The 27,302-nt window shown below is 36.7% G+C and overlaps 2 protein-coding genes and 1 pseudogene across 8 annotated transcripts in view; 1 reads left to right on the forward strand and 2 right to left on the reverse strand.

The window, feature by feature from the left end:
- Window positions 1-27,194, forward strand: part of VRK2 (VRK serine/threonine kinase 2) — a 114,288-nt gene extending 87,094 nt beyond the window's left edge. The window contains exons 9-14 of one of the 2 annotated variants that reach the window (XR_004624901.1): window positions 238-358; window positions 2,669-2,727; window positions 6,476-6,639; window positions 11,877-12,038; window positions 25,599-25,689; window positions 26,857-26,988. Coding sequence is in view for 1 of the 2 variants with exons in the window: in XM_034659167.1 (XP_034515058.1) it covers window positions 238-358; window positions 2,669-2,727; window positions 6,476-6,639; window positions 11,877-12,038; window positions 26,857-27,159 (809 nt within the window). In the remaining variant the exon portion in view is untranslated. Of the gene's footprint in view, window positions 1-237; window positions 359-2,668; window positions 2,728-6,475; window positions 6,640-11,876; window positions 12,039-25,598; window positions 25,690-26,856 lie in introns of both variants that reach the window. The other variant, XM_034659167.1, reaches the window with a different exon arrangement.
- LOC109489207 lies at window positions 24,015-26,777 on the reverse strand (annotated as a pseudogene).
- The window catches only part of FANCL (FA complementation group L), a 91,729-nt gene continuing 91,190 nt past the window's right edge, over window positions 26,764-27,302 (reverse strand). For all 6 annotated transcript variants that reach the window (XM_034659169.1, XM_011221545.3, XM_034659172.1 and 3 more), the window contains one exon: window positions 26,764-27,266. In XM_034659169.1, the coding sequence (XP_034515060.1) occupies window positions 27,231-27,266 (36 nt within the window). In that variant the 3' untranslated portion in view covers window positions 26,764-27,230. The remainder of the gene's footprint in view (window positions 27,267-27,302) is intronic.

The raw sequence follows: 27,302 nt of genomic DNA on the forward strand, positions 1-27,302 counted from the left end.
AAGTTGGAGGAGGTGAGGAAACTGACCCTTACTTTCAACAGCAACAAGTCACTGCCTGTCTGTGGACTGCGGCCAAAAGCCTGGGCGTTTAAGTTTTCATCCAGCTGAACAAACAAGACACATTTGCCCATTTGGCTTTTTCATATTTCATCAGTGGTAGTTCATTCGGCGATTTCCCTAGGTCTTAGAACTTGCCTGTCCCTCGTGTTGCTGTCTCAGTGCTTCTTCCTCCTCTAGCCCTGTCCAGACGGAGTGACCTCGAGACCCTCGGCTACTGCTTGCTGCGCTGGTTGTGCGGGAGCCTGCCCTGGGAGCGGAGCCTGTGTGACCCTGCGGCCGTTCAGGCTGCTAAAACCAAGTACGTGTGGGCAAGTACTCCCTCCCTGGGGCTGTGGCTCTGAAGGGACACGCGCGGTAAAGGGGGTTACTAGCCCAGAGAAGATGGCTATTCACCCAGTACGATAGGCAAATTTCTGAAAGCTGAAAAACGTTTTTTGAAAAACCAAACACCTTACCAACTTAAAAATCAGTTAAGATAACACCTATGAGATCAAACGACTGTGAGTTGAAACACAAAATGCCAGGTGAAGTATTTGTTCTTTCACGTGGTGTTTTCCAAAGCTGAATTCTAGGTGGTTGTCTTTTCAAGGAAGAGTAGTTTCAGACTAGTGTTGTGCAAGTAAGTACATGAGGTAGTCTGAGTGTGGTGTGATTGATATTAACTGCGCAAAGCGACATCGTGAGGTGGGAACAATAGGGCTTATATTTTTCAAGTGAGAGCAACATACCTCTCTCTTAATTCTGTGTCTTGGAGCGAGTGCATTTTGTTTCTTAAGGAAGAAACAAACAAAACTTTTATAGAAGGTGTTTATATAAGAGATAATGTTGCAGCCACATAAACATTTTTAATATTCCACATCCAATTTTTATCACCTAGAATCTGTTAGCATAAGAACTAGGTCAGACTGAGAACAGAGTATGTTACTATTTTACTAATTTCTCACTGATAAGGCCCAAGGAGAAAGCAATTGCATGCAGCCCAGAATAGCCAGTTTTTCATTATATACTAAGATATGCTCAATATTAGTTATCCACAGATAGAATATTGCGATTGGAAAAGGCAGCTGTGTTTTAAGTAAGGTAAGTCACAACAGAAGTTTACAAAAGGCAGAGCTGATCTGTAGAAACCCGTCTTCAATTCGGTGTGGTATCACTTCTTAATACAGAGGGCCTAGCCTACAGACGCAGAGTGATACAGTTTACATTTGTAAATACTGGCTTATTATATGAAGTATTTCTCTGCTTGGAATCTTGATCATCCCAGCCCTTTACCCCAAACGAGCACATTTATATAAGTCAATATTAGAGCTATCTAATCAGTTATTTACCACAGTGATTAATGTGCCCATATTAACCGACATTTTTCAATATATGGGTCAAGTCAAAGCACAGTAATGGGCATATATAAACAATCTCGATATCCAGTTTCTCACCTCAGTTCATCTCGTTTGAATAGTGTACTGTGTTTAAAAGACTCACATTTTAATTCCAATAATTATATGTATTTTTTTCTTTTAGTAAGACTTACTAATATGATTTGTTTTAGCCTTTTGTCAATATACATATATAGATGCATTCATTGTAGAAATCTAAAGAATATGCCTATGTGTGTATATTCAAATATGATAATAGGGTATCATGCAAAATAATAAAATATAATGCTAATAAACAAAACCTCCCTTATGTATATTCATATCTTCATTTTGACTTAATTACTAATATAAATCCATAAACAGTAAAGCTAATACATAATGAAGTTTATAATTAAGGTAAACTATAGACATCTTTAAACTTCTGATAGTAAAAAATATATAATCATGATTCATTCAACTTGCTAAGAAGCCGTACTCTGCATTTCCTTGCAAGGGCACGCTTGCATCTACAGCCGTGGTACCAGCTCCCCTCGCGTCCTTTATTTTCCTGACATGGGGTGATACTGCACCAGTGCCTTTATTGTTGCCGTGCTGCCGGTGCCTGAGTTTGTCAATCGGAAACTCATATCAGTAATTTTAGTCGCATGTTTATATACTGGTGGCTGAAGCAACTTAAAAGAATTGTATTTGTCCAGTCTAGAACACTGGAAAGGGTTAGAATGATGACTTATCTTGTTTTGTTGTTGGGATATTTCTTGTTAACCCAGTTAATCATAGAAAGGGTTAGAATGATGACTTGTTTGTTTTGTTGTTGGGATATTTCTTGTTAACCCAGTTAATCAATGGCAAACGGTGTCCATAAATAGTTAAATCATGTGCCCCTCCTCAAGGGTAAGTGCCTGAGGAAGAATCTCCTTTTTCTTGTTCTTAAGAAAAAATCATGATAGATATCCCTACTGCTACATTTCTGCATGTACAGACTTTGAATTACAGTGTATATACTGTAAATCTACATTTAGTTTCTAGGTGATTGATACAAAATTGGTCAATGAAAGTTGAAGGAACTCCCCCACCTGCACTTACCCACTTTCCCCTTACAGGTGGGTGAAAAAAAATATTGAAAGGCACGATATGGGTGACCCACCAACAGAGAATTTGAGTTTTGTTTTCTAATCAAAACAGTGAATCACAGGGTTGTAAGCAAATTCATTGTGTATTACTCTATTTTGTTTTAGTCTGTTGGATGAGCTTCCTGAGTCAGTGCTGAAATGGGCTCCTTCCGGAAGCAGCTGCCGTAAGTCAAATGCTCACTTCGACCACCTTCTCCTACATGATTTACAGGTCACCACATTTCCACATTTGTCAGTCCTGTTTTACAGCTTTTGCTTAATCCACCCGCTCCCATTCCCACGGGGGTGGGAGGAAACTCTCTACATCGGCTTACAGATAAGTTGCTAGAGAAGAGAAAGTTCAGATCCTCTCTGACGTTAGAACACACGAAGGCTACAAGAAAATATTTAGGCAGCGTTCTAGGCTCTGCTTGACTGCATTTTTTGGTGGGGGTGGTGTGGGAGGGGGATGAATCTTCCATGGGTTTAATAGTCAACTGTATCTAGTACTTTTAGAGTTGACGTTTTGATTTTGTCCCTCTGTAATTGTTGAAAGAAGATAAAGTTGATCTAAGGAAAGATTACTTTCCATCAGTAATTGAACACTTGAGTGCTGTTTAGACCGGGGTTGCACTCTGACTGAACAGCCAGCAAAAAAAATTTTGGATTGGCAAGGGCATATAACCTTGGGATTTGAAGGTATGTTTCATGAAATGGTTTTCTCTTTCAAATTAGTATGGATCACTTTGGAATTCTTTAATTGACAGTATTATCAGTAAAAATAGTAAGTCAATTCACAGTTACCCAAGTGCCTGTCGTTTGCATATGCATGCATGGCACACTGTTCACCAATTTAATAAATGAGTTCGATTGTCTTAATAGAAAAGAGCAGGGTTCTGCTTTCAGGCTTTTTTTCTCAGAGACAGATAAGCGGAATGAATCTTGTTCTCTCTGTATTGGGCAATCTCAAAGTTAGCTTTTGGCTGACTTCTGAAAGTGAATGTGTACACTGACCCTCTAGATAAGGTCGAATAGCATCAGTTTCCATCTGAGAGTTTAAATGTAGAGTTAAATCATATTGAACTTATATTTATAGCCCTTGTTTGACAAGAAACCAAAATGTTCATTTCCATGAGAAACGAAAGAGGAACAAAGTAGTTCTGCTTTTCCACCTCCTGTCTCAAGTCCTAAGCCTGGCCCAGTGTGAGCCTCCCACTTCCCACTTTCTGTAGTCCCTCTTCTGAGGGAGGAGGGAGCCAACCAGGAAGGATTCTCCTTGGTGGGGGAGTGGGGGTTGGGTTGAGGAGGAAAGTTTTATTTCTGAACTGCCCTGAGTAACTTGGTCCAAATGCCAGTATTCCTCCTTGGCTAATATGCTTATTGGCATTTGGACCAAGTTACACAGCTAATGTTTTACTCAATAGGACAGCAAAAAGGAGAGATGGGAGATGTCAAAGAAAGCTTTCTCTGTGTATGTCCCTTACCTTCTCTGCCCCTCCTACACAAAAGGTAAGGGTTCAGCTCAGGATTAGAAAAGAAAGCCCCAATGCCCTGGGTTGTGCAAGATAAATGCTTGTGGGCCTGTGAATATTCTGTGACACTTCTATTACTGGAGAGAAGAAGATCTGAGCGATAACAAGAAATGACAGGAGTGCCAGGTTCTCCATTTTCAGTGCAAACCATTTATTTGAGTCCACACTATTATTCTATAAAATGCAGATTTCTATTTCTAAAGCACAGAACATTGAAACTTTAATATTAACTGAAGATCTCTTAGTTGGTTGTACTTAGGAGTGGGTACTGCAAGCATGACAATTAATCTCATGTATAAGAGGTTTATTACTAAGGCAGTTTACGAAATAAAACCACCAAAAAGTTTCCAATGTGCGTGTCCAGCTCAGTGTAATACTAATAGTTGCACAAGTTTCTGTCTTCTGAGATGCTGGTAATGATACTTAATATTTCATTGGCTTAAAAGCAGATGGTTCAAGAATATCATAATTTCATACTACTTAAATCATTTTGTTTCATAGTTCCAGAAATATGCTAGTAAATTAAAAAGTATACTTAATATAATAAATCCAGATCTTGGAAGGCTAACATTTAAAGCAGTAATACATCACAATAGTCTAAGCTTCAGGTTGATAATAATGAATTTATAAGAGGTGGCTTTTCTTTGTCTCCCTCTCCTGCCTCACCAAGACCTCATTTTTCCAAGCTCCAGACCCATGAAGACTTTGCAGCACAGCTGCCGTCCGTTGGTGGAGTGCCAGGAGTCTTCCATTGTCCTCTACCCATGACCTGTGAAAATTCTCCCACCATATCCAGCTCTCTTCTCCATTTGGGATATCTTGGTTAATAGAGCTGTAATAATATATACCAAACTTGGTTTACCAATCTCAAAAGGGCCGAAGAACAACAGAATATCTACACGAAAATGGTAGTGAATGGAATGTAATCTTTTTTCTTTTTGATCATCCCTTCAGGAATCCGATGCCTGCAATGGGCTTCTGGAAACAGGAGTTAAATGGGATGAAGCCATACCATTTGCTAGCTAATAGAGATCTGGCTGATCGGTGTTAGATAACAGAATGTGATATATCTTACATTAGGGAAGGGCAAAAGTAGGTTGCATAATTGCCACGGTATCCAAAACAAAACAAAACAAAAACAAGAAACTAAAAACAAAAACCCCAGAGCCAAGAGTTCTCATTTTAGCCACAGTGCCTTATGGTCCTAGAACACACCTGTGGGTGATAGGGTATAAAATGGTCACTCTGGCTTTCCATAAGGGGAAAGGATGGTGACTGTTCCTTTTGGAATTTTTCCCTGTAGGGAGTGAAAGCCGGTGTCTGCAGTTCCCTCTTGAATGGAGGTGGACCTGGAGGGGAAGGAAAGGATTAGAAGTCACTCCTGCCAACCCACAAAGCTTCCCAGATTTTCCCCACCATAGGGATATAGCAACTTAGTGAGAAAGTAAGAGGGGCTTAGGTTTGCATGAGTAATAAGTTTTTGAAGGGGAAGAGCTTGTAAAAACTAGTTTGTGGAGTATCTAAACATCTTTACAAAAAAGGAAAACATGTTAGATTTTAAGCAGTGTATGGTATTATCATTTACTGTGTCTTGATTTTAGATTGAACCTCCACTTGAAACAAAAATGCAAACTACATTTGTCTTAAGGCAACAGTGTTTGTAACTTTGGGTTACTAATCCTATTTGTATTTAAAAGTTTGTAGTTCATATTTTTTTGGGGAGGGATTGTTACATAGTTCTAGGGAAGAGCTTATATTAGAAAGGGAAAAAAAAAGCAACATCTCATCCTTCTGCTCTGAATCAGGAAGACAATTCAGTGAAGCCGCTGGGCTAGCTAGGTGTGGAGGACTCTAAAATTAGTCATGGCTAAAAACCTAGAATTCAAGGTCATTTCTAAGTGAACTGTTAATAATCTCAAAATCAAAGCCTGAATTAAAATTTGCAGTGATTTTTTTTTCCTGTCAAAGCAAGGAGGTTTATAATAAGTAACATTAGTTTTTAACTGAATTTTTAAAACTTCAATATAAAAAAAGTATGAACCATGTCTGGTCTATTATATTATTCATGTAGTTCATAGTAATTGCACCCCATAAATCAAAATCACTAACTGTAGTTTTAAAAACTTGCTCTTTGATAAGATTAGTGAAAAATAAACATACCAACAAAGATATGCAAAAAAATTACCAGTTTCTCCTATCTTGACAAATCTCCAGGCCACTGTATTTCAGTCGTTTTTGGGTATCATTTGAAAAGTGCTTTTCACCAAAGTGTTCATTCTTAGTTTCTTCACGATGTGGTTTATGTGCACGTGTAAGAGAATAGAGAGGTTTTGATGATACTAGAACCTTGACAATTCTTGCCAATTACGAATAACATGTAAAAATATTTGACACTTCACAGGTGAAATAGCCCAATATTTGGTATGTGCTCATAATTTAGCATATGACGAAAAGCCAAACTATCAAATGTTCAAGAAAATCCTGAACCCAGGTGGAATACCTTTAGGACCATTGGAATTTTCCACTAGAGAGACTGTAAATGTGCATACTTCAAACAATCAAAAAGTAAGTAATTTAGTCCCTAGGATCCTATGATTACCTTCCCTGCAGCTTTTCTACCAAATGAAGTTGTTTGGGGTCTCAAAAGGAGTCTGACAACCCAGTCTCTTGCTTATTATATGTAATTCCTACTTCTCCTCACTCAGTTCCAAGAAATTTTGTTGCAAGTCCTTTGAGCTGTTGTCTCTTAGAAATAGTAGGATCCATGGCCGATTTACTGTACTCCTAAAGAAATACAGCAGGGACTGATGTCCCAGAGATACGACCAGAGTCAGATGAAAGGCTAATCTTTATTTGCTGTTTTTCTTCAGCTTTCTTTAGTTACTGCCCTCTGGTTTTGCTTACCAGTTTGGCCATAATTTGGTGGCAATAACCATGATAGTCTTAGATTTAACCGGATGACTTGAATGTACCGATATTTCAATCTCACTAACCTTCCAAAAAGGTTTTTTTTTTTTTTAAGTTACACCTTCTCATCCTTTACTCTGTAATCTTCCAACTCACATCAACTTAAAAAAATAGAACTCGAAACAATACGCAAGAATTAGGACTTCTAACGTTTCTCAGAGGGCAGGGGAAACTCGAGACCGCTGTGAGCGGCCTTACCGGACTGGCATCCAGATGTCCAGTCCTTCCTTGATACGGTCCATACGCAAAAGATGGTGGGGGGGCTTTTTTTCCTGATGCGTGTACAATAAGGTAGGGTCAGGATGCCATTTATTTTTAATATTTCTTATGAACTTTGGATCATCGCAAGCATTCATGAGCCAAGAATGCAGGCTGCAAACTAATGTGACTGATAGGCTGCGAGATGAATGGTGAGTCAAGTATCAGTGCACAGATGGTTCTGATTTGCTGAATTTTGTAGCTGCTGCAACTGAAGACATAAAATATCCTTCTAGTCATAAATTAGCTCTTTGGAAGCAAAACCTTGGCACCAGAGCTTTACAACCTTCAATTAGTAGGGAAAGAAGTATTTGAATGACTGTGGTATTGACATCTGTAGGCCTGCATAGTAATCATTCCTAATAGAAGAGAATATCTGTTTGAGGAGGTTTTGCATGGCTAATTAACTACCAGTGAGAATATGTAATTTTTTCATGATCTCCTGATTGTCACCTTTCTCTCATGATACAATTACATTTTATTGTAGCAAATGCCTCACAAACCAATTGTCAGCACTATTTACGTATTGCAGAAGGCAGAACAAAAGTTCATGTTTAATAAAAAGCCAGTGGATTTTGATCTTGGTAATTACTGAGACTTATTTTAACAGTTTTATTGACTTTTGTGTTTTTATCACTTTTGCAACAAAACAAAGAGCCATTTCCTTAAAATAGTATTTCCCTTGCAATAATGGTCACCACTTAATCTACACTAATTTAAGTAGATTTTTTCCTTTTTTGTAGTTTTTCAGTTTCATAAACTTAATTGAAATATAAAAGAAGCCATTTTAAAAACTGATAGTTATATCCTCTGATGTAAAATTCTAATTATTATCCACCAGAATTTTCAGTTTCATCAAATTCAAAGGATGTTTGTTGTGAAACCATTTTTATATGCAGAGAATAGAACATAAAACATTTTTCCAATGAGCTTCAATCAAAAATATTTCTTCCCTTTTGATTAGATCACTTTGATTATGAGTAAAAAGAAAACACTAAGAATAATGTGCAATCTTAAGACCTTAGTTAATTTCTAACAGTATGACCAGCCCCAGTGTATAGACAGTAAGATGATTTGGGGGTATATTCCACAGCAGATCAGTATTTATTGAATAATGACTTTATTTCTGTAGTATTTTAAGTGCACAGATATATTTAATAGTCATAATATAAAAATGGGTTCACCCTGTGGCTAAACCCAAAGTATCTTAATTTTTATTTTTAAAGTTTACAGATTTTGTAATGTGCAAAAACCAAACTTGAAAATGTTTAAAAGCAAAATATGACAATATAAACTGTCATGTACTCAGTTTCCCTGAATGATACAACTATAGAATAGTTTCCACAATTGACTGCTTCCATAACAAAAATCATGTTAGGTCCAGAATGAATATCAATCACATGGCTCCAAATTTCTCTCTTTTTAATCACAGAGAGAATTCCCTTATTAGTAACTAAAAACATTTTTTGTTACTTCATACATGGATTACTGTAGTTATTTAACAGAATATTGAATGAATTCTAGACTTACACTTTTTGGACAAAGATACTTAAAAAAGTCAGTACAATGAATCATGGAACACTACATCAAAAACTAATGATGTACTGTATGGTGACTAACATAACATAATAAAAAATTTAAAAAAGTTCAGTGGACCAGAAAACATATACAGTTAGATAAATAAAATATTTCTATCATTCAGTATTCAAAAAAAAGTTATGAATGTTTCATTTTTTTAAATATTATTTCCCTTAGTATAAGTTGTTATGTCTTTTAAATTTAGTATTCCTAACAAAAATATGTTTTTGTTAGGTATTAGAAAATAGCACATCACCATAAGAATTTTGGCAAACTTACAGCATCTTTTTTTGGGGAAAAAAAAAGGTATTTTTCCAATACTGGGTTTTACTAGGCATCATAAACTGTTCCCAGTAAACTGAACCTAGCCTTGCACAAGTCCTCAAATACTGTTACTGGAGTTAAATTGGAAATGAATTTTTGTCAAGACAGGAGAGACACTGAAATTTTTCCCTGAAAAGCAAATCTTTTGGGGCATTTGCCTCAATCAAAATGATGGTCTGTATGGCTGAAATCACTCTTCAGTAGCTCCGATGGCTCCTGAGGTAACACTGTCAACTTAGAAGAATCTATCATCAGGACTACCACAGTCTATTTATGCCTTCCCCTGGGATTTAATGTCCAGAATTCACTGAAGGAAACCGTATTTCAGGAAGAGTGCTTATCGAGGTAAGCTAAAGCTCTAGAACTCCCAGATGAGAATGGTGAAGCCACGTCGGAAAATCAAGGCCCCCCTTCAACCCTTGAATAAGCTGCTTCTTCAAGAGCCAGTAGTGAACCCTTTTATCCACTTACCGTGTCTTCCTCCCTGTCGGGACGCCTGGATCCATACTATCATAGCACAGAGACCTGGGCATGACGAGCCACCCAGCCTTCCTAAATGTTTGCTCTACCTAGACAGAGGAGTAGCTGTAGGACAGAGTGAAAATGTTCAAGCTGTCCTACATCTCAGACGAATAAAAGTTCGTCCTTTCATTTACCCTAAACCTGAGGGTCCCACAGCAAAATCAGGGGTGAATATATTATTATGGGTTGTAGTAATCTTTGTATTGAACTTAAAAATTTGTCAAATTCTTTCTTGAACCTTCTCGAAATAATTCTATTAAGCTTGTCTTCATATTTATATTCTGTGTGAGAAAAGGAGACTATAAATTCTCAATTATGAACATATTTTTGACTTACTGAATTTTAGGATGCCCAAAGTATTCCCGATTTCTTAGAACACCGTGAAGTGCTGATGGAAAATTAAGTAAAAGATACCTCATTTGATTAGCCACTTCCTTGAAAATGATACATATTTGGACAGTATCATTTTATTTGATTATGTGAGATGCCCAGAGTGTTTCCTTGTACTTACTTTTATGTCTTTGAGGAAAGTTTTACCTCTGTTCACAGTTGAGAGTAAAACTTAATCATCATCCTATTTCACTCTTATGGTTTTAGAAGTTTCCCTAGAAATAGAAATTTTTCATAAACTGGATATCATTTTGTTTGTTAGCTAGAAGTGCTTATGGCAGCACAACCTAGCCATCCGGCCAACTGACAGCAGATCCAGGAGGCATCATCTCTTCTAGAAAGCCTCACGGAGGACTGAATATATTAGATCAAATTTTGTTTGTACATCAGAGGCTCCCAGGCCAAAAATCATTATAGTTAAAGTTCCTAGCATCCAGGAGGCGTTAAAAACCTCAGTTAATATCTCAACTAATCCTTTTTATAATAAAACACATTTTCACAATGATTGGCAAGCCAGTCTCTCATTAGGATGAATGGTGTACAAAGCCTTGGGAAACCCTTTGTTTCACACTAGTGCTATGATGAGCATTTATCACCAAGATGACTTCAGTGGGAGAGTGACTCAGAAGGTGGTTACACATGAATTTTCCCAGTAGTTTGGGAGAGTTGAGTGGTGAAAATAAAGAAACCCTGAGTGATGAGGGAACAATTCCAATTGTCAGGCTACTGAAAAGCAATGGCTTTGCTATCCTTTGAGAAGCTGGGATCCAGGAGGAGGGGTGAATAAAGAATGGTGTTGTGACAGCTTAGACCTAGCCACAAAACACCAGCATATTTTAAAGGGAAGGAGTGAACACATTTGGCAATAGAAGCTAAAAATTGGGGACTACAAATTAAGGCTCTGCTTGCCCAGCCAATGTAATTCATTCTCCGTTTTGGCACTGGCTACTCCATTATTTCCCCTTGTGCTGTTCCTATCTTCTGCCCCCTATTTAACCCATGAAAAAAAGGTGATGGCACTTTCAGCTGCTGGAAACATGAGGCTGCTGAGCAAATACTTCACATAAGGGTCTTCACTGTGGCTTTCAATCTTCCAACTCTATTGTGGGGTCTGCCCTTCTATTTCCGTGTCTACTTCAAGGTTATTAAGAGTCAGTCATCCCCAGAACACACCGCGGTGTGAAAAAGAAACCTTAGAGACAGCAGAATTTTGTAGAACTTAACCTCTGATACTGACACACAGTACCAGGTGATATGAACTGTGACTCCTCCACTCAAAGGTTAAATTACCTGTATAAAAAAGGAAGCAACATCATAAGCTCCTTTTATACATTCACATTAATTAGGCTGTCTTCAATGATAGAAAACTAAGTTTCTAATTAATAAGAATTTAAACTAAAAAGATGTACTGGATCCACTCCCAGCAAAGGTTAATAATGAATTCATGTGCAGTTTGAGAATGTGACAGTTTTCTGTAAAAATGCCGTTTTCAATAAGCAAGTTATCTGTAGAGATAATTTCTAAAGAGCGTACAACAGTGACACTAATTTTAATTGGTCTTGTACTATTGATGAAAAAGGGTCTGGATCTTGCCAACTACTCTATCTTTCCATAACATCCATTTGTTGGTTTCCTCTTTATTTCTTCCTTTTTACAAAACTTGGCAAGTTTAGAATTTTCAAGAATCTGGATGTGAATGCTTTTTTTTTTTTTTTTACAAGTGTCAAAAGTTTTCATTATACATTATTATTCTCTATCAACAGGTTGTTTCTGGAAAGGCTGCTACAAAGCAAGTCAATCAGATGCAAAATAGGTTAATAGAAAAAAACATCCACGGTGAGAGAAGTGCCGAGTTCTGCTGCACAGGGAGGAAAGTGCAGAAAGAGGAGCCGCTGACTGGATTGCTTAACAGGGAGACAGCTCAGGTGAGGAGCTTTTTGTTGCTGCTTTTTTCCTTCGTGTTGCATTAGAATATGCTCTTTGGGAATAAAGACATTTTATTTTCTCCGGTGGGCCAAGGTTGTATGGTTTTGTTAAATGAGAAGGGGCAGAAAAATATCCTATCCAGTGGATAAAATCAAAGCAGCCGACACCAGTCATCATAGAAACAGAACAACAGTGAGCACATTTGCGTACAGATCTCTTTCTTTAGCCCAAGAATGTAATGAAGTGCGCCATCTATGATCCATTAGGGACTCTTAACATATTCCATACTCTTATATGGGTTCCTCCAGTCTCACGCTTATAATCAAATGTAAGTGAAGAGTTTCCCTGTCAATATGGTTGTATTTTAAAATGATGTATCTTTTAACGTTATTCGATCATTTGGTCAGGTAGTGACTTACCTTTAGCAGAGGATTCATCCAAGCAATAGCAGAAGTCTTTCCTGATTTAACCATTTTTTGACAGGAAGGAGAAGCATACAATTTTTCCCAAAATGACCACCATTTTATACGATTTATACACCATAATTTTCCTCCAAATGATTTGAGGTAGTTTAAAATGTGAAACAGGATATTTTAATGCCCCCATCTTCTATCTCCCAACCCTCCCTGCCCCTCAGATTGGTATATCAGGCAGCTGGGATGTTAATCACTAAACTGAACACTGAATTTGGCTCTGAACTTCTTGGCAGCCAAGGCAAGGATTAGACGTATACAAGTTGGGCATTTCTTATCCACCCAGCAAGCGTGCACGTTTATCCAGAGAATGCTTTTTTAGTACTAATAAGAATCTTTTGCAGTTATAGTTCCCATTTGTAAAATTACAAATATTCCTTGGTGACAAAATGTTGAGATTCTTGAGTGTTCTTTTTCAATCCTTACTGTCCACCAGAATCACTTATGTATGGTGGTAGGGAGGGACTATAAAAAAATCTGATGTCCAGGTTCCAAGCAAAGCCATCGATCTAATTGGGGTGGCATTGGGATACACGTGTGCAGATTTTAATATTCCAGAAAGCTCTTTGTTCCTTTTCTCAGTTAGTCCCTTTCGCCCCCAGACAACCACTGTTCTGATACTCTGACGTTCATCACTAGGCTAGTTTGGCTTCTTCTAGAAAGTCACATACCATGTAGTCACACAGTATGCACTCTTATGTCTGGCTTCTTTCACTCAGCAGGTTTTTTTTAAGTTCATCCGTATTGCTGCCTATATCAGTCCTTTGTTCTTTTTCTTGTTGAGTAGTACTCCATTATGGAATGGCATCGAAATTCACATATCCATTCTCCCATTAATGATACCTGGGCTGCCCCTGGCTCTAGCCACCATGAATAATATTGCTACGAACACTGTGACACAGTCCTTCTATGGATACGTTTTGTTTGTCCTGAGAAGTGGAGCTGCTGATTCTCAGGGCAGATGTATGTTCAACTTTGTAACAAGCTGACCAGGACTTCCATTTTATACTCCCATCAGTGATCCCAGGTCCTCTCCAACGTTTGCTGTTGGTCTTTTTAATTTTAGCCATTCCAACATTTATGTATTAGTATCTCTGTGGATTCCAGTTAATAATTGTGGGCACTTTTTCATGTGCTGACTGCCCATTCATATATCTTCTTTTGTGAAATGTCTTGATCCATTTTTATGTGGATGATTGTCTCTTTATTACTGAGTTGTAGGAATTCTTTGTACATCTGTATTGCGGATACGTTCTAGTGTGCATCCTGCCTATTCATTTCTTTAACAGTGTCTTCAATGAGCAAAAACTGTTTATTTTTATTTGAAGTTCAATTTATCAATTTTTTTTTCTGTAAAGAAACCTGAGAAAACTTTGCCTATCTCAGGGTTATAGTTTGCTATATATTTTTTAAAAGGCTTAGAGTTTTAGCTTTCATTTGAGTCAATGAGCTGTCTCAAATCATTCTTGTATATAGTGTAAGGGATTAAGATTCCTTCTTTTACATTATAGAGAGCCATTTGTCTCAGCACCATGTGTAAGAAGTTTTTCTTTTCCTAATTAAATTTCACTGGAATCTTTTTTCAGAAGTCAGCTGACAGTATAAGTAATGGTCTGTTTCTGGACTCTCTCTTCTCTTCTGTCAATCTGTTTGTCCTTACACCAACACCATACTGCATCAATTACTGCAGCTTTACAAGTTCTGAAATTAGTAGAAGTCCTTCAACCCTTTTCTTCAAGAATGCATTGGCCAGTTTGTCTATTTCCACTTCAAAGCACAATGGGATTTTGATTGTGACTCCACTGAGATCCTAGCCACAGTTTTGAGTCTTCCAACACATGAAACTGATACTTCTCTCCATTTATGTAGATCTTTAATTTCTCTCAACAGTGTTTTGTAGTTTTTGGTGTAGATATCTTTTACATTTTCCATTAAAATTATCTCTAAATATTTTAAATTCCATTGTAAATATCATTTTGTAAATTGACCTTGCATCTTGGCATCTTTCTAAATTCACTTTTTAATTTAGTAGTTTTTATAGATTCTTAACATTTTCTACATAATCAGTCATGTTTTGAATGGAGTTTTACTTCCTCCCTTCCAACATGTATGCCTTTTGTATCTTTTTTTCATGCTTTATTACACCTGCCATGACCTCTAATACTACATCGAGAGTGGGCATCCTTGCTTTGTTCCTTGTTCTTTGGTGGAAAATATGATGTTAACTGTCGGTTTTTCCTAAATGCCCTTTATCAGGTTGAGGAAATTTCATTGTAGTTTGTTGAAAGAAAACAAAATTTAAGTCATGAGTGTATATTAAGTGATTTTTCGGGATCTGCCGATCATGATTTTTCTCCTTTACCAGTATAATGAATTACATTGACTTTTGAATATTAAATCGACCTTTTGTCTCTGGGATAAACCCCATTTAGTCATGATGTGTTATCATACTGAATTCAATTTGCTATTTTTCCGTTAAGGGGTTTTTCTTGCATCTACATTGATGAGCGATCTTGATCTGTAATTTCTTTCCTCCTAATATCCTTCTTTGTGTGGTTTTGTTTTCAGGTCATGATATCAGTTGGAAGTTTCTATTTTCAGGAAGTGTCTTACTAAGACTTGTCTTTCATAAATATTTAATACAATTTACCAAGAAAATCATCTGAGTCTAGAGTTTTGTTGTAGGAAGATTTTTAATTATGAATTTACTCTAACAGCTACAATGAAATTATTAGATTTTCTTCTTGTGTCAATTTTGGTAATATGTATCTTTCAAGGAATTTGTCTCATCTAAGTTGTCAAATTTCTCAGCACTATGTAGTTCGTGATATTCTTATTATCCTTTTAACATCTTCGGTATTCATTTTGATGTCCCTTCTTTCATTCTTGAATAATGGTAACTTCTTAGTTTCTTTTTTCTTTCTTTTTCTTTTTTGATAGTCTAGCTAGATGCCCATCATTTTTATTGACCTTTTCAAAAACCTAATTTTTGGATTTGTTGATTTAGCTACTGTTGATTTTTTGTATCTTTTTTACTTCTAATTTAACTGTTATTATCAGAACATATTCTGTATTCGTGCAGTCCTGTAAAATACACTGAAACTTGTTTTATGGCCAAGAAGAAGAATTAGTTTGGTGAATGTTCCTTGTGTATTTGTAACAAATGTGTATTCTGAAGTTTGGAGTATACTATTCTATAAATGTTGATTAGGTTAAATTGTTTGATAGTGTTGTCCAAACCTATATCCTTACTGTTTTGTTTTATTTGTCCTCCTGTTTATCACTTAATGACAAAGGAATGTTAAAATCTTCAACTATAAGTATGCATTTGTCTATTTTTCCTTTAGTTCTGTGTTTGCTTAATGGATTTTGATGCTCTGTTAATAGGTATATACAGATTCAGAACTGTTACATCTTGCTGGTGAAATATGTTTATCACTGTGAAACATCTTTCTTGTAACTGTCAGTATTCTTTATCTTGAATTCTACTTTGATTTGATTTTAATAATTCCAGCCTTCCTGGGGCACCTGGGTGGCACAGCGGTTAAGCGTCTGCCTTCGTCTCAGGGCATGATCCCGGCATTATGGGATCGAGCCCCACATCAGGCTCTTCCGCTATGAGCCTGCTTCTTCCTCTCCCACTCCCCCTGCTTGTGTTCCCTCTCTCGCTGGCTGTCTCTATCTCTGTCGAATAAATAAATAAAATCTTTTAAAAAAATAATAATAATTCCAGCTTTCCTATATTAGTTCACATGGTGTACCCTTTTCCATCTTTTATTTTTAATGTTTATTTTGTATTTTCTGTGTCTTTGTGTATGTGAGTGCTTTTGTAAATAACAGTTTGTCTTGCTTTTTTTGTACAACCTCACAAAACTTCCTTTTAATATTATCCATTTCCATTTAATGTAGTCATTGTAGTAGAGTTAAATTTACAATTCACTATTTGATTTCTTTATGCCCTGTTTAATTTTTGTCACTTTTTACCTCCCTCCTGCTTTCTTTTGGAATAATGGAGAATTTGTCTCTCATCTCTTCAATTTTTTTTTTAAAGATTTTATTTATTTATTTGACAGAGATAGAGACAGCCAGTGAGAGAAGGAACACAAGCAGGGGGAGTGGGAGAGGAAGAAGCAGGCTCATAGCGGAAGAGCCTGATGTGGGGGCTCGATCCCATAACGCCAGGATCACGCCCTGAGCCGAAGGCAGACGCTTAACTGCTGTGCCACCCAGGCGCCCCTCATCTCTTCAATTTTTAAACTATACTCCTTGGGGCTCTTTTTTGGTTTCTTGGTTTTTGTTTTTGTTGTAGTAGGTACTTTAGTTTAGCAAGCTATGGCCTATGGGCCAAATTCAGCAAGCCACCTATTTTTGTAAATATTTATATTACAACCTAGCCATACTTATTCACTAAGTCTCGTATATATTGTCTGTGGCTACTTTCATGCACTAATGGCAAAGCTGAGTAACTGTAACATAGACTGCATGCCTCCAAAATCCTAAAATATTTACTATCTGCCCTTTAAAGGGAAAGCTTACAAACTCCTGCTCTAAAACCACTGTAAGAGAAATATAACGTAAGCCACATAAGTTAATTTTAAAGAAACAGGTAAAGTTTACTTTAATAATATACTCTAACTAAACCAATATCCAAAAACTTATAATTATAATAAAAATTGAGACATTTTACATTCATTTTTTTCATATGAAGTCTTCAAAATCTGGTGTATTTTATACTAACAGCACACCTAACATTCAGACTAGCCATATTCCAAGTGTTCAAGTCATATGTGGTCACTGGCTACTATATTAGCATAGCTCTAGAAATTACATTTTTAACTTCTCATCCCACAATCTACTTTGACTTAATATACCACTTCATATATAAGGTAAGAACCTTGTGAAAACACATTTCCATTTATCCCCCCATCCTTTTTGCTATCATTGTCATACATTTCGTTTTTATGAAATTAATATGTAATTAATTCCATAATGCAGTTACTATTGTGCTTTAAAAAATCAGTTTTATTTCAAATTAAAGGAAAAAGAAAAAAGTCAAATATCCCCATATTTATTGTTGTTGGAATTCTTCAGACCTTCCATAGATTTGAGTTTACAGTTGGTTCATTTCCCTTCCTCCTAAAAAAATTCCTTTAGGGGCACCTGGGTGGCTCAGTCTATTAGGTATGCAAACTCTTGGTTTTAGCTCAGGTCATGATCTCGTTCTGAGATCAAGACATGTGTCAGACTCCCCACTCACTGGGGAATCTGCTTGTCTCCCTCTCTCTCTCTCTCTGCCCCACCTCCCACTTGTGCTCTTCCTCCCTTTCCCTCAAAAATAAATACATAAATCTTTAAAAAAAAAAAGTTCCATTAACATTTATTGTAGTGTATGTTTCCTGGAGACTAATTCTCTCACTTCCTGTCTGTCTGAAAATATCTTTATTTCAACTTTATTTTTGGTGTGGGGAGAACTGGAACTATTTTACTTCTGAATTTATTAACATAAAATTTATTAACATTTAAATTGTAACACTCAAGAAATTGCAAAAATAATAGAGCTCCCATGTACCCTTCACCCAGCTTCCCCAATGACCATCTTATAACCATAGTATGATTTTCAAAACCAAGAACATTGGTATATTACTATAAAATACCTTATTGGTCATCAGTTTTTACATGCATTTGTGTGTACATTCCTATGAAATTGCATTATATGTATAGAGTAACCACAGTTACTCTACAGAACTGTTATAGAAAGAAACTCCCTCGCAAAGAAACTTTTGTGTATTACTTTATAGGGACACCTTCCCCCTTACCTTAATCCCTGAAAAGCACTGATTAACGTTCTGCATTACTATAATTGATATCTTGAGCATGTTGTAAAAATCAAATTATATACTATGTAACTTGTTGAGATGGGCTTTATTTCATTCACCTTAATGCTCTAAAGATCTGAGTTTTGCATGTATCAGTAGTTTAGTTCATTCCTTTTTATTAAAAACTACTTAGTAAAGTATGGATGTAGTGTTGAAGAACATGTGAGTTGTTTCCAGTTTTTCACCCTTCACCATTTAGTATGATGTTAGCTGTAGATTTTTGGTAGGTGTTCTTTATCAAGTTCATAAAGCTCACCTGCATTTCTAGTGTATTAAGAGTTATCATGAATGGGTATTGAATTTTATCAAATGCTTTTCTGTATCAATTAATAATGTGATCATTTGATTTTTCAGCTTTATACTGTCACCATGGTGGATGACGTTGATTAGTGTTTGAATCAAGACACTGAACTAGCCTTACATTCCTTGGATAAACCCCACCAAGTCATGGTGTATTGTTCTTTTCATATATTGCTGGATTCAATTTGCTACTATTTTGTTGTTGAGACCTTTTACATCTGTTAATGAGGACTATTGGCATATAGTTTTCTTTTTATTTCTGTGGATTTATCTGGTTTTTGTATCATGGCAGTGCTGACTTCATAAATGAGAAGTCTTCCTTCTAATTTCTGGAAGAGAATGAGTAGAATTGGTGTTGTTTCTTTATCTTTCTTTCTTTCTCTCTCTCTCTCTCTCTCTCTTTGCGGGCGGGGGGAGGGTGTTGTGGGTTTTTTTTTTTTTAACGTTTGATAATTCTCCAGTGAAATCATCTGGGCCTCGAGATTTTTCCTTTTTAACAATGAATTCAAATATCAAGAGTGGTCAAACTTCTCTGCAAAAAGCCAGATAGTTAAATATTTAGGTTTTACAGGTCACATAGTCTCTGTTACAACTGCTGAGCTGTGCATTGTAGCACAAAAGCATCATACACAATATGTAAACAAATGAGTATAGCTGAGTACCAATAAAATTTTATGGCACTGAAGTTTGAATTCCATAAAATTCTCAAACATCACAAACAAAATATTTTTTCCAACCAAATTCATTGTTGGTGGCTCTACAAAAACAGGTGGGACTGTAGACCACAGTTTACCAACCCTTAATGTGTTTCATTTTGAATTAGTTTTGATTATTTGTGGTTTTCTAAGAATTGGTCCATTTCATTTAAGGGGTTACATTTTTATGTGTAGAAATGTTCACAGTATTCCCTTATTTAAATCCTGTAAATGGCTGTATAGTCTGTAGAAATATTTCTTTCTAGATATTGGGAATTTATCAATTTTTGGCCTTTTCAAAGAATGAGCTTTTTCTTTTTCTATTTTCAATTTCATTGATTTCTGCTCTTCTTTCTGCTATGGATTTTTCTTTTTCTAGTTTCTTGAGATGGAAACCTAAGTCTAATTATTGAGTTGAGACTTCTTTTTTTTCCTAGGTATTTAATATTACAGATTTCGCTTCTGGCACTGTTAGACATATTCCATATATTTTGATATATTTTCATTTACTTTAATATGTTTTTAAGTTTATCTTGGGTCTCTGACCTATTCAGAAGAATGTTTTTATTTTTTTAAGATTTTATTTGAGAGTGAGAAAAAGTGAGGAGAGGGCCAAGGAGAGGGAGAAGTGGGCTCCCCCCTGAGCAGGGAGCTCACGTGGGGGCTCGATCCCGGGATCCTGAGATCATGACCTGAGCTAAAGGCAGACACTTAACTGGCTGAGGCACCGAGGTACCCCAGAATATTTTTAAATTTTCAAGTGTTTGTGGAGACTTTCCCATTCTTTCAGCTTGATTCTTGGTTTATTTTCCTTTTTCTTTCTCTATTTTAGGTGGAAGGTTAGACTATTGTTTTTAGCCCTTTCATTTTTTGTAATGTAAGTATTTAATGCTATAAATGTTCTGTTAAGTCCTGATTTAACTACATCCAATAAATCCTCATGTATTGTATTTTTAATTTTGTACTTTTTCATAAGACTTTTGATGCCTTAGCTATTAGAGGAATGTGTTAATTTCTAAGTGAAGATTTTTTTTTCCATTTTCTTTGTTACTGATTTCTAATTTATATTATTGTCTGAGAATATACTCTGTGTAATTTTGTTTTGAATTTGTTAAGGTTTATTTTATGACCCAGGGTCTGGTCTATCTTGGTGAATGTTCCGATGGCAATTGAAAAGAACATGCATTCTACTGTTTTGACGTGGTGTGCTCTACAAATGTCAGTTAGATCCCACTGGTTTCTGGTGTCAGTTTTTCTCTATAGCTTAGCTAGTTCTCTCTCCTATAGTCTGTTAATTGCCTAGAATAGGGTTTTCTACTTAGAAGGATGTGGGGTACTGCCTTTTCTTAATGCATGGCAATGATGGGTCATTAGGGCTCCTCTCCAGTGTTTGAGGCCAATGAGAAATAGAGGGTTGCTGCTTTTTGCTGATGTTTGCTTAATGCAGGGTGGGGATGGTGCTTAGGGCTCTACTACACAATCTCCACAGTGCCTGTTGGGGAGGAAGAGAGGCATTGCTTTTGCCTGTGTTAGTGCAGGGAAGGACAGTCTAAAAGGCTCTGCCCTTTAGTTTCCACAGTATCTGGTAGGGAGGGAGAAATACCACCTCCATAGTTTGGCCTGGAAATGGTTGACAGGGCTGTGTCTCATAAATAACCCCAGTGGTTAGTGTTGGCATGGTCTTGTTGACAAGGGTCCACTTTAGTCTCCTCAGTCTTTGGTGGGGAGGAGTAGGTGTGGTCCCTGGTTAGCACAGGATGACGATACTTGACAGGACTCTACCCCACAGTTTCCAGATCACCTCATGGGAAGTGGGAAGGGTACAGCTTCTTTCATGGTATTCACCTAGAGAACAGCAGATATAGTCAAAATTGTTCTGAACTGTATACTTGCCCTCTTGCTGATCCATTGTTTAAAGACAGCAGGCTTTTCTTGGACCTTTTAGGTCTGTGCATATTGCTGTTTCAAATTGTAGACCACAATATAGCCCAGGCTGGGAAAGATAGATAGGCATTAAAAAGAAGGGGGCTGCGGCGTTATGGGATCGAGCCCCACATCAGGCTCCTCCGCTATGAACCTGCTTCTTCCTCTCCCATTCCCCCTGCTTGTGTTTCCTCTCTCGCTGGATGTCTCTATCTCTGTCAAATAAATAAATAAAATCTTAAAAAAAAAAAAAAAAAGAAGAAGAAGAAGAAGGGGGCTGGAGTGAGACTTGTGGCTGGGACCTTCCTTGTGTCCTAAGGTCCTTATCCAGTCTGCCTCCTATTCTACAGCTTTCAGAAAGTTCTGTTAGTTGCTTTTGTCCAAAAAACTGTAGTAGTAATTAGCAGAAGGAACAGGGTTGAATGTGCTTACTGTCTTGTCTAGAACTAGATGCCCCTCACCTTCACTGTGAAGGGTTAACTGGACATGGGATTTTTTCATTCTGAACTTAAAGATGCTGTTTCCTGTCTTCTTGTATGTTTTTTCTAATAAGTTAGCAGTTATTCTTATCATTGACATTCTTATATGTGACTCTTCTGGCTGCTTTTAATATTTGCTTTTTTATCTTTGGGTTTTTTTTTTTAGAGATGGCTGTCTATTCTGCTTTGGGTTCATTGAGCTTTTTTTTTTTTTTATCTGTGGGTTGATAACTGTCATCAAATTGGAAAAGTTTCAGCTATGATTTGTTTCATGCTTTAATCCTTCTCCTTCTGAGATCCATATCATGCATGTTAGAATTCTTTACCTTTTCTCACAGGCCTTTTGTGGGGCTCTGTTCATTTTTCAGATTACTCTTTTGCTGTGCTTCAGTTTGATCCTTTGGCCTCTAGTTGACTATTAAACCTAACCAGTGGATTTTTAATTCATATATTATGTTTTTCTATTTCTAGAAGCATTTTGTATTTCCCATTTCTCTGCTGAGTCTCCCAATCTGTTCACTAATTATGTTTAAATTTTCATTTAAGTCCTTGAACATACTTATGTAGAGGTTTTATTGTCCTTGTTTGATAATTTTACTGAGTCACATCTATTTCTCTTTTCACATTTTCCTGTTCCTCGTGTTTAGTAAAGTTTTATTATATGCTGAATATTGTAGATGCTAGTCAGTTCTTGAAACTCCACATTTTATTGTAGTCTTTTAGGTAGTGCTGAGTTTTGTCCTGGGAGGTAATTTATTGGTGGTTCAACTTGATTAGTCATGTCCTGACTTCTGTTTAGGCCTTTTGGAGGCTAATCTAAGGTAAATATCATCTGAAATTGTACCCTAAGATCTGGGTTGTTTTCTTTTCTTTAAGAATCACAGCCTTGTTTGTTTTCTATGCCTGGTAAGTTGTCCAGCTCTATTATACTGTATTCATTTCGTGGGCTTCACAGAAGGAGGGGAGGTCTGATGCCTATTATTCATAGCCAGAACTAAAAGGGGTACTGATTCTTTTCACAGCTTTCTAATGGACTCTGATATGAATTCAAGGCTAGTAACTTGCTCAGAAATCAAGGTTTCTCAACAGCATCACTATGGGCATATTGAGCTGGGTTAAGGGGCTGTCCTGTACACTGTAGGACATCTCTGGCCTTTATCCAGTACATACCAATAGTACCTCCTCCCATAGTAACCCAGAATGTCTCCAGAAATTGCTAAATGTCCCATGGGGCAAAACTGTCACTGGCTGAGAAACACTACACTAGCAGAGTAGATTACTGCACACCTTAAGCCCCTGCTACTAAAAAATGTGCTGTGCCAACCAGCTGCACTGGCATTACCTGGAGCTTTTTGGAAACACAGACTGTAAGGTCTCATGTCAGACCTTCTGAATGAGATCTGCATTTTAACAAGATCCCAAAATGATTTGTATGCTTTTTCTAATGTTTGAAAAAACTATGCCATAGATGAGACAACTTTTTCTTAAACAGCCAGACAGTAAATATTTTAGGTTTACAGCGTACTCTTTGTCGGAACAGTTCGACTCCACCATTGCAATATAAAAGCAGCCATAGACAATACATAAACAAATGAGCATGGCTGTGTTCCAGTCTTTATTCACAAAACAGGCAGCTCGCAACATTTTTACAACCCATGCCACAGACTCTTACCCAAGTAGATCACTCAGTAAGCTGAAGACAACTGGTGGTTAAATCCTTAGATGAGTGCTTTCCCATTTGATATTAGTTGTTGCTTACAGAGAGACTGGGTACATAGTTCTACAGTAGACACTTCTATCTAGAAATTCTAGTAGCTGGATTTCTGTTCTTACCTAGATGGGGTATCATCCATTTCCACATGTAAGTTATATATAAATCCTACTTAAGTTAGCTTACCAGTGGTCTCAGGCTTTAAAAATATACAATTTGATGGCATATTTCTTTTTCTTTGTGGAAGAACAATGTATGGGTCCACAGGAGAAATTATTCACTTATTTTGCCTTTAGCAAAAAAAACTGACAGAATTTTTTTCTTTAAAAAAAAAGTAGGCTCCATACCCACATGAGGCTTGAACTCATGATCCTGAGATCAAGAGTCAAATGCTCTACCCTGGGCCAGCCAGGTGCCTCTAAACCTGACAAAAATTTAGATAAATTGTGATTGTGTGCCTCTATTAGCTCTCCAGCAGTAAAGAGTAATTTAAAGTAAGTTATTTGACTCTCAATAATTTCTTCTAGGTAGAAGAGCTAAAGTGCCTTTAAGACATCTATTTTGTTTTATATACCTTATGTAGAAGTTACTTCTTACCTCTAAAACGCTGTATCCTGAAAGTGACTTTTGTGGTAAAAAAGGCTCTTTGAAGAATGGTTGTTTAGAGGTCAGGAAAGTAGCTATTGTGAAGAATGATGGTACTACATCAGATGAAGATTGAAATATTTTGCCTTGTTCATAAATTTCTTCTCTTCCAAGTTACTTGATAAATGGTACAAGGAGAGGGCAGGCCAGGGCACCAAAGTGAAGCAGAAACAGAACAACTTGTCACAAGCTGAAAACAGGAAACTGATTTTTGGAGCCTTGGCCAACAGGAATGATGTTAAAAAACATTTTTGTTTTTTACTTGCATGTATCAGTATCTGTTCAGTCTAGCTTTCGAAGAGACATGCCACAGTATGCACCGTGGGGCAGTTCCCTCTGGTTAGAAATAGCCTCTTCCTTTACCCAGTATATGGCAGCATGTATATTGGGTAAAGGGTGCCATGTCATGATAAATGTTGGGAATCACTATATTATTTTTAAATCTTTTTTTTTATTGTGGTAAAAAGCACATAACATGAAACTTACCTCAATTGTATGGTTTAGTAGTGCCAAGTATATCCACACTGTTGTATAACAGATCTCCAGAACTTTACATCTTGTAAAATTGAAACTCTAGACCCACTAAATACCAACTCCCCTACGCTTTGGCAACTACCCTTTTACTTTGCTGTTTTGACTACTTTAAATATTTTGTATTAATGGAATTATATATGTCCTTTTGTGACTGGCTTATTTTGCTCTGCATAATGTCTTCAAGGTTCGTCCGTACTGTAGTATGTGGCAGGATTTCCTTTTTAAGGCTGCATAATTTTCCTTTATATGTTATTTATACCACATCTTTCTTTATCCATTCATCTACCTATAGATATTTGGTTGTTTGTCCCTCTTGGCTACTGTGACTAATGCTATGATGGGTGCACAAATATCTCTGCAAGAAACTTAATTGAATTCTTTTGAATATATACCTAGAAGTAGGATTGCTGGATCATGTAATTCTTTTTATGTTTTGAGGAACTTCTATACTGTTTCCCATAATGACTGCACCATTTTATAGTTCTACCAAGAGCACACAAGGGTTTCAGTCTATCTTCACCATTTGTTATTTTCTGTTCTTTTGATAATGGCCATCCTAAAAGGGGTAAGATGATATCTCACTCTAGATTTGATTTGCATTTCTCTTACAATCCATGATGCTGAGCATCTTTTCATATGCTTCTAGAGAATTATCTATTCAAGTTTTCTTTACATATTCTGGATACAAGTCCCTTATCATATAAATGATTTGCAGAATTTTCTCCCAATCTGTGACTTTTTTTTTTTAAATGATGTCCTTTGAATTACAAAAGTGTTTTGTGGTTTGTGAATTTAATATGAGAACTCTTTACCTAACCCTAGGACACAAAGAATTTCTCCAGTTTTTATATTCTAGCTATTATATTTAGGTCTACAATTTTTGTATAAAATGAGGTACAGGTCTATTTTTATCTTTTTGCAAGGATGTCCAGTTGTCTCTGCACCTTTGTTGAAGATTATCCGTCCCCAGTGAATTCCCTTGGTACATTTGTTGGAAACCAATTGCTCATATATGTGAGTTTACTTCTGTACTTTTAATTCTATTCCACTGATTTGTATGCCTGTCCTTTTGCCAGAACCATTACTGTCCTGATTTCTCTAGCTTTGTGGTCAGTTTTGAAATGGAGAAGCATGTCTTTCAACTCTGTTCTTCATCAAGGTTGTTTTAGCTATTTTTGGTCCTTTGCATTTCCAAAGCCTGCTAGGATTTTGACTGAGACTGTGTTCAATCCTATAGACCAATTTGGGGGGAAATGGGATTTTGTGCTAAATAGTAATTGCCCTTTGCAATCACAGTTCCTGACTGGAGTTGCTAAGATCTGAGTTCACATACATTAGGTCCTCACCATGAGTCAGCTGCTGATTCTTCCTAGGAAATACCTGCTTTTTCTGCGTTTATTCAGAGGTTTACTTGTTACGAAGATATCCTCCTTCGTACTTCCACCATGTAGACAGCTTGATCCTGCTTGCCGTACAGTGTGTTCCAAGTCCCTACCAAAGTACAAGGTTAATGTTTATCTTCATGAATCTCTGGCAACATCCTTTGACAAATTTTGTTGTGTGCTTCTAGGCATTCCAGCTTAACATTGTAAAACTATAATTTGTAGAGCCTGCTTGTTTCCTTTTTGGCTAAGAGATTAGAATGAGCATCTTTTCTTGGATCAACTTTCAGGACAAATAAGGATTTTAACCAGCTGTCTTCTCAAGGTCTGTTATTGGAAGACATCATTCTCTGGAGCCTGGGCAGGAGACTGCTCTGAGGACATGCAGCACTGCCCTCACCATCTTGTTCTCTGCCTTGGCTTCCCTAGAATCACTAATTATTAATGACCAAAAAGCTTTCTAATTATGACTATCTTGCCCATTTAAGATTAAGCCCAGTTTTTTGTCTTGCCAAGAAAATTTTGTTTTCATATTTCATCATATTTTTAAAGGATACAATAGTTATGAGAGAGCCTATTTCCTGATATGAAAGGACCAAGTAGTTTAATTAGATTTCGGTTGGTTAATGTGGTAAGTACTTTGTAATCCCTTACAATGTAGATCCAGGACCTAAATTTCTCAGGAAAAATATACAAAACTTTGTTCTTTTTGTGTAACATGTTTTATTTAGTATTCTTACCGAATACACAAAATAAATACTAGGATAACTCAAACTTAACACTATATGTTTTTCTATAGGAAAGCACAAGGAGAAGACAAAAGTATTGTGAGTCTCAAATTCTGAATGAAATAAAAAGTCCTCCACAACCATCCAGCTGTATACAATTCCCAAATACATTCTATGAACCCTATCAAGATTCTACCAGTCCGAATATATTCAGTAATTCCAGATCTTCATCTTGTTATACATACACTTCTACAACTGGTATGGAGGTCCCAGACTGGACTCTTAGTGAAGAGGCAAAGGCAGACGTGTATTATTATGGCTTCATCGTTCTTTTCCTTTTGACTTTAGTATGTCTTGCTCTATATTTTCTATGAAGATATCAAATAAAATCTTTCTGATCATTTTTAAAGTTGCCAGCTCTTCACAGAAAGGTTATGTTCTTATTTCAGGATTTCCTTCCAGACATTTTCAAGGTAATTGGCTTGTAAAAAGAGAGTACATTTTAACAAAGTAAGTT

Source organism: Ailuropoda melanoleuca, chromosome 4, assembly GCF_002007445.2.
Source record: "Ailuropoda melanoleuca isolate Jingjing chromosome 4, ASM200744v2, whole genome shotgun sequence".
Taxonomy (NCBI): Eukaryota; Metazoa; Chordata; class Mammalia; order Carnivora; family Ursidae; genus Ailuropoda; species Ailuropoda melanoleuca.